General features: G+C 39.5%; 1 protein-coding gene across 1 annotated transcript; it reads right to left on the bottom strand.

The window, feature by feature from the left end:
• Nucleotides 1–2,795: 2,795 nt before the first annotated feature.
• Nucleotides 2,796–7,387, bottom strand: AKAP5 (A-kinase anchoring protein 5). The gene is made up of 2 exons (XM_006206971.4): nucleotides 7,250–7,387; nucleotides 2,796–4,684 (listed from the first exon to the last, which is right to left on the bottom strand). The coding sequence occupies exon 2, from the start codon at nucleotides 4,420–4,422 to the stop codon at nucleotides 3,139–3,141; it is 1,284 nt and encodes a 427-aa protein (XP_006207033.1). The 5' UTR covers nucleotides 4,423–4,684; nucleotides 7,250–7,387; the 3' UTR covers nucleotides 2,796–3,138.
• Between the last annotated feature and the right edge of the window lie 494 nt (nucleotides 7,388–7,881).

Genomic DNA, 7,881 nt, shown 5'->3' with positions numbered 1-7,881 from the left:
AATACATTACCTTGAAAGAAAATTATGCAGACAGCTTTTCTGAAGAACTCCATTTGTGCCACATGCTTATTGTTCTTTGAGGTGGAGGAGGTGGCAGCGAACATAATTTCTCTTTGAAAGTTCTTTTGTTTTCTGCTACCTGTATTTAAATGTTACCAAGGACTATTTCTGTATCCTATTAAGTACTTTGAGAAAATGTTAAGAGAATAGTGCTACATAAAATAGAGGAGGATTTTTATATTCGCTAGTTGTAAAGCAAACTGAATAATCCTTGACTCTTAAAAGAGAGAAGATAACATGCTGAAAAACTTAACAAGTATCAAAAAAAAAAAAAACTTAACAAGTATCTGATAAACCAACCTGTCTTGTAAAATTCTGAGTTGAAAAAGAAACTGAATCCCAGCTAATTAATAAATGTTCACTAAAAGCATTTATACCACAGCAAATTTAAATGCAAATTAATGTGGTGTTATTAGGTTGCTTTTAAATGATCACTTTAATATTGTCAAGTGGATGTGAATTGAATAAGAACCTACCTATATTCATTTAATATCTTGCATATAAGGTCAAAGTGCTTAAAATAAATACCATTAAAATGAAAAAAAAAATGAGTGACTTCTAAGTCATCTGATTCCTAATTATTTCTATAACAACAAAAAAATTTGGATCACCTTAGAATTCACTGCAGTAGAATTCGGCCATGTAGCAGATATAATCAGATTAAGACCAATTTCTGGATTCCTTTTTCAAACTGGAATCCTACTTATTTAATTCACGAGATACTCTCAATAGAAAAGATCGAGGAGAATCCAGTTAAGAATGAATGCAAATAGACTACACATTTCATCACAAAAACAATCAATTACAATACATTCTAAGCAAATATGTATCACACCACAATGGGAAAAAAAAATTAGAAACCTAGGACTAGTTAGATAAAATGTTACTTTCTTTTAAAAATTCATTACACATACTTACCTCACATTTGTTTTTAAAACTCCCAAATAAATATGCCTAAACATTTCAAAATATTTTCAGTAACTGGTAAGTGCTGTACTTTTTGCTCATTCATGAGAAATTACTAAAAACTTACAATGCAAGTATATTGGCTTGAGCCATCATTGCAGAAAATGAAGGCAGGATTCTTTAAAACACTGTAAAATGCACCAACTTTAATCAATTTTTAAAAAATTGTTCACTTTTAAATATGTAGCTGCTGGTAGCTGTCCAAGTCCATTAGCACCACATATAGTGAATTAAAAGGAGTATTTTTAGGAAGGATGACTTAGCAGTCTTTTTTTAAAAAAATGTTTAAAAGTTATAGAATTAAAAGAAACTGATTTCTTGAATCATGTTTTGAAAGATCCAATTTTAAATTGCTAAATTGAAGGATTTGGGTGGGACTTGCCCCCCAAGGTTATAAGCATGAAGGTGGGAAAATCTGGGAGAATACTTTTGTATTCTTGAATCTTGCTAATAATATTCATTACTTGGTTCAGTTCCAAAGTCAGATTAGGTTCTTTTGCCAGAGGTCTCAATATGTACTTCAGGAAGAAACAAAGATGTATGGAACAAATTAGCACATACCTTCTATATGCAATCCACACGTAATGGCAAGAAGTCACCAGGTCATTTAAATCATTTAATGTACATTCTTTTCTCCACGAATGTGCAAATACCTTGAGCAAAAACCTTACAACTCAAGTGAAAGCTCTTCATTACTTCATTTGCTTTCAGAGTGACACTGTCACTCAGTTTAGACAGTGGGGAACTATACAATATGAACCCTGACCTGTGAGGTAAGGAAATGTGTTGCAGTATTATGGCCATTTCACACAAGGAAAGACTGAAACAAATACTTTTTCAAAAAAAATGGCAATCACTGAGATCGATTACTTAAATAACAATAAAATGCAAATAAGCCCTTCTTGTTACATTAAGTTCACTTTTTGGTAAAGGATTAGCTGGACTGAAATTACTGATGAAAAAGTTACTTTTCAATATTCAGGTAAAGTGTTTTTTACTGGTGTCTCTCAACCCATAGGCACAATAAAAGAATACTGACATTTAAAATATAATGTTCTTTAGAAATAACTTTTCACTTTCTATTCAGCCATGTACTTTGCTCATTCTTGGCCAAGAATGACTAATATTTTCACTAAATCATTATGATTTCCTAGGACTTCTACTGCCAGGCTGGCTTGGAATCCATACTTTCCTCTTTGAGGAGAGATTGGTGAATAGTCTCTAGAGATGTAATCCTGTAAGATGAATCCTATGTTATCCGTGATAACTTGTTACTTGGGAAGTTTGCCTTCTCCTGGATGGAAGATAATATTCTACTTTTTGTTTTTATTGTTGCTGTTGTTTTGTTTTTTGACTTTTCAGCAGATGATCCCATGCATAAATGGATTTACACAGGTCTGTTGGGGCAGAAGAAAGATGGAGAGGGAAAATGCACTCCCCATTTCCCCACCTTTGCACTTGGTAATTATTTGCCTGTTTGAAGTAATTTGTGAGTGGCTTTTGTAAGAGACCTGAGCAAGACTAGAATATCACTCATGTTTAACTAAGCAATATATATATATATATATTTTTTTTTTTTTTTGCCTCCAATATTTGGAGGGGGGGTTAAGACTACTGCCTAGGAGTGTAACAACTATAAATCACACATTTACAAAAATAGCTCACCTTATTCACCATTTTAAACAACATAAAAGTGCAGTGTAAAAAAAAAAGGTTGAAAACTGAATGCAATATTCACCTATACACAGATGTATCAAGCAGAACCAGGCTTTATGACATCAGAGGATATTAAAGAGCTTATGGTATACCACAAGTGCTCAATAAATACATCCTCCCTCAAGCACCCTAATCTCCACATGCCATTTTAGCAACTCCCTGGATGTCACCTTGCATTGCACTCTGTACTGACCTCCTCCAATCCAGAAGTGGCTTCATGGCAGTGGTAGGGAGGGTTTTGTAACTTGATTAATTCTTTAGCACTTCTGGGCTGGAATTGTACCTTTAAATTCCACAGATGGTATTTCTCTCATTTGTTACAGAATAAGAAATGCCACAAATATGTAAAATACTTCACCATTAAGCTTTTCTTCCTCCCATGATCTGGAAACTAAATCACTGTAGAAGATTGTTTATTGTATTATCATCAGAGGCCATTTCATTAACCAGCTGTTCTATGGACAACTGGATAGCATTCTTGACAAGAGAAGAAGCTGTTTCTATTAAGAGTGTTTCATATTGTTCTGAAGTTCTACCCTCAAAACCACTATCATTAGCAAAAACCCCTACTTGCTCATTTTCAACTGAAATTAAGAACTGCTTAGGGACATTTTTAGACTTCTGAACATCAAATTCACTGATTTCGGTGTCTGTGATAATAATAGCAATTGGCTCCATTCTTTTGCTTTCTTCTGGTTTGGGTTTTTCTGCTGTGATTTCATTTTCTTTAAAATCTGATTCCTGGCTCAATTCAGCATCTTTTGGCTCACTCTCCTGAATTATAGTCTCTCTACTTTCATGGTCTTTCCAGTTTGGTCCACTTTCTAGGGTATCATTTCTGGCTCCTTCCACACTTTGTTGATCTGGGAGTGCAGGTGAGGGAGGAACATCAGAAACTACTGGAAGCTGACATTCTGTATCTGGAGTTTCCAGTGGGCTTGCTTGCTGAGGTTGAACGCTTTGTTTTTCCTCAATCGTTTCAATATCTTTTTCAAGGATTAGAGTTCCTGTTTGAATAGCAGAATGCCCCGTATCTAACTCCAGTTCTACCGAAATCACTTTCTCTCCAGAAGTTATGCTGTTGTTCACATTTGATTCACAGACCTCATCACCCTCTTTCTGTGAGACATCTTCCCTTATATCCTGGGTCGACTTGGTCTTTGTTGCCTTGTCATCTGACTGGGTCAGAGTTTTTGTATCCAAACTCTCAGCCTCTCCCTGGACTTTGATGCTGCGGTCTGAGTCTTCTATAATTTTGGAATGCTTCCTTTTCTCCCCTTTTGAGAATTTTATGCAGGGAATCTTGAGTCTGGATTTTGCCTTTTTCTTAGAAGGATCAGCATCCTCAGCATTGATTTCAGGTTGCACCTCAGCCTCAAAGGACTTTTGCTGCTTTAAAGAATCTGACCTTTTCCTTCGTGTTACAAGGCGTTTGATTGAGGCCCAGGCCCCCCCTGGGGGCTGTGGCTGATCAGAAGCTCCTGCTTCTGGGGAGCACTTCCTTGCTGCATCAGCAGCTTCAGAGCCAGCTTTGGGCTTCATTGCTTTGGCTGCTTTCTTTCTTCTCTTGAAGCAAAGCATTGATGCGTTTTCTTCCTGCCTCTCCTTCTGAGGACTAACTTCTGCCGATCTCTTCTCATCCTTGTTTTCTACTTGAATTTCAGAAACTGTGGTCTCCATTCTTACATTACACCTTTTCTTTAGAAAACTATATGTTCTCTTCCTTAGCAGACTTTTATGACAAAAAAGTGGGCAAAAATATCATACTGAGTAAAATTTCTTCCAGGTGTATTCACTCCTTTCGTCCTACTCCATACAGTTGTTTTAGGTGGTTTCTCCAGTTACACAAATGCTTAGATTCTCTATTACTTGTAATTTCTCTCTTTAATTTCTTCATGAAAGCCCTTTACTGGATAGATTTTTGTTTTATTTACGGATCAACCTGACAAGAGAAAAGAGAGTGGTATTTTATTTCACCATCAGCCTATTGTTTTCTATAAAGACTATTTCAGTTGATTGTATAGATTCTGCCAAGCATGTTTCCCTTGTAATAACTTACTAAAATGACTGGAGAGTAAAAATTGGGGTTTACTTTTGCCCTATCAGAAATATTTCAGCATGAATTTAGTTTGTTCTTCTCTTTGTTAAAACTTCATTTTGGATTACTCTGCAAATCTGATATTATTTCATCAGTTCTGTAGTTGTGCTGTCTTTATGAATTGTTTATGATTCTGAATTGCAAGTTAACAAACAAAAACCACCACCATCCACAAGAAAAAACAACGAAGGGCAGAGTGGTGAGCAAGCTAGTGTAATTTTTATTACGTGTAATAAACAGTTTTGAAGCTTGCAAAGGGTCTTAGAGATTATTCGAGAGTATTCAAGTCCAGCCAGATGAAGAAATTGAGCTCGAGAGTGGGCAGCTGGCATGCTGAAAGCCATACAGTTAGATGAGGTCATAGCCAGAGTTAGAACTGAAGACTTTGACTCTCTGATGTTCTTTCCGTTATACCATAAGGTTTCTGTTCTAAAAATGTGTGTTTCATGAAGGAGGTGCTACTTTTCATACATGCGCTTGGGAAATTTAACATTACCGTCCTTCTCCACTGTTAAATTTGTTTGTATAATTTTGACATTTTTTCCTAAGTATCTGCTGTTCAGATATTTTCCATAATGAGCACATAGTTGAAGGTCAGAGTGAGTGATAATAACAGCTGACATTTATTGAGCTACTCCTGTGTATTAGGAATTGCTAAGCACTTTTACATACATCTCTAATCCTCCCACAACATTACAAAGTGAGTAGGTGGTGGTATCACATCTACAGATGAAGAAATCGAGGCCTAGAGAGGTTAAGCAATTTGCCCGAGATTACATAGCTAGTAGATGACTGAGCTCAGATTCGACCCAAGATTGCTTGTTTCTGAAGCCTGTCCCCTGAAATTGGGCTTTAAGAGTTTCATCAGAAAAATGAATTGTTTGGAGATGCCAATCTGCACTAGATCCACCAGTCAAAAAATTTAAAAATTGTTTAATGGTCATGTTACCATAATACAGCCCAGCAACTTATAACTGAACCAAACCTGAACGGAGTTCTTGCTGTTTTAAAATCAAGCTTTCAAACTCTTTATATTTTCTTGGTTCTTGATCTAATTTGAAAGCCAAAAATAAATTGATAAGCTATGCAATTGGCAAACTGATTAGTTATATATAAATATAAAGGTATATTTTAAAATTAATCCACAAAATGGTATGATAGTATCAATGGTGATAACCTAACAAAAATCCTATGAATTTTAGTTGATGGATGTCCTAAAATAAAGAGACTCTTTATACTGTTTTTATGTAAATCTTTCACTATTGAAGGTTTATTTGGGTAGCTCTTGATTCTATGAACTACAGAAGGAAAATCAGTTTATGATCTAAGTAAATATTTCCTTAAGCTGGGGGTTACATATACTCCATGCCTCTGACAGAAAAACAAAATCATCCTAGAACAATGATGGAACTAAAATATGCACATTTTACAGTGTCCCTCCTCATGAGATGCTTCCGTAAGCACTGGAACCACGGGTGATTATAGCTCTCTTTAAGTCTCCCCACCTCTTGTAAGTTCTCAGCGCCTGAGAGTTTTTATTAACCAGAGGATGCATGACTGATAGCAATATTGAAATTAGATCATGTTTAGGAACATATCATTTGAAACCAACCTGGATGGCCCAGACAACTGCTTGAGAAGCTCACTTGAATGTGTATCACGATGCAGAAATAAAACAAATACCCAAACAAAACCTACACTGAAATGGGGAAAATGCAGTCTGCAGACATTAAAACTTTGCAGAACATTAGACCTCAAATGATTCGTTCTTAACCTGCACCGGTAGTTTTATCGCCTCAGAATCTTAAAGTCTCGGTTGTAATTTCCTGATAGAATCGCAAGTCTACTGCCACAGAAAATACCCCTTCCCCTTCTCCAGTGAACAGAGGAGCAGGAGGCAAAGAGCAGCCACTTCCCGAGGAAAGCAGTGACTCTCTCCCTGCGCCAGGTGTGGACCACGAATTTTCTTCCCGGAGGAAGGCGTCTGCCCTCCCTCTCGATGCGCCTTATGGCAGGAGCTGGAGCGCAGGGTAAAGTAACTCAAAAAGGAAAGTGCTGGGGCGTGGAACAGACAACCCAGCTTCAAGCTAGCTGCACAATTACCACGGCCAGGAACCCCAAACACATTTCTCTCCAAAAGGGCAAAGGAGGAAAAAAAACGACCAGCAACCCATGCTCCTAGACTCGCTGTAACGCGGAGAGGGTAGGTGGGCACAGCTGATGAGAGTCGCGCTGGCTGGAGAGTCCTGCAGGCAAACGACCTTCCCAGTTCTTACCCGGCCACGTCGAGGGGCCCGGATTCCCGGTGTCCAGCGGGCACCCCCCGCCCACTCCACCGCGCAGGCGGTCAGCGGACCGGACACCCGCCGACACCCTCTTCCCCGCAACCTCCTCGTCCTCTTCACTTACCGAAGGCGCCGGGGTCCCTGGCCGACGCTGGGGTCACGGGGGCGTTCGCGGGGCCGGGCGCCTGGGCAGGCGGGAAGCCACTGTCGCACCCGGAGCGAGCAGCCCTCTGCAGAGGGACCGCAGCCCGGAGACGCCCCCTCCCCAGAGCGCGGGGACCGACAGTCGGCGGCACCAATGCGCGCGGAGCGGGCGGGCGCGGGGCGGGGCCCGGGCTGGGGGCGGCGGGCGGGGCGTGGGGGAGGCAGGAGGGCCACCTGCGAAGCAGTTCGCCCAGCCGCGGGGGAGCAGACCTTCGCGCTCCCAGCCGTGCGACCACATCCTGGCAAGGGCCGAGGGCCACGGAGAGAGACAGAGACACAGAGAAAGCCGGCAGATGGGGAGGGGGCCAGGGTCGCAAGCCTCCCATTTTCTCAGACGCAAAGCAGCAAAATCCTGTTTTAAATTATAGGTACTCCCATTTTAAATCCCCTCATTGAATATTTAAAGTCACAACAGATATCACACTTTAAAGGTAGGCTTCAAAACTATGCAGAGTGCATCTCGTTTGGAGAGAAAATTTCATATATGAATTGGGAAAAAAAATTTTTTTTCCCTAAGAGTGGGTTTGGGTGTAATGAGGTTATCAAGATTTG

The sequence above is a fragment of the Vicugna pacos genome, chromosome 6, assembly GCF_048564905.1.
Source record: "Vicugna pacos chromosome 6, VicPac4, whole genome shotgun sequence".
NCBI lineage: Eukaryota > Metazoa > Chordata > Mammalia > Artiodactyla > Camelidae > Vicugna > Vicugna pacos.
The sequence above is the reverse complement of the archived record's forward strand: the minus strand, read 5'-3'. Positions and strand labels throughout refer to the sequence as shown.

Excerpts from the sequence above, each read along its gene's own strand:
- AKAP5 (XM_006206971.4), bottom strand. The coding sequence starts at position 4,422 with ATGGAGACCACAGTTTCTGAAATTCAAGTAGAAAACAAGGATGAGAAG.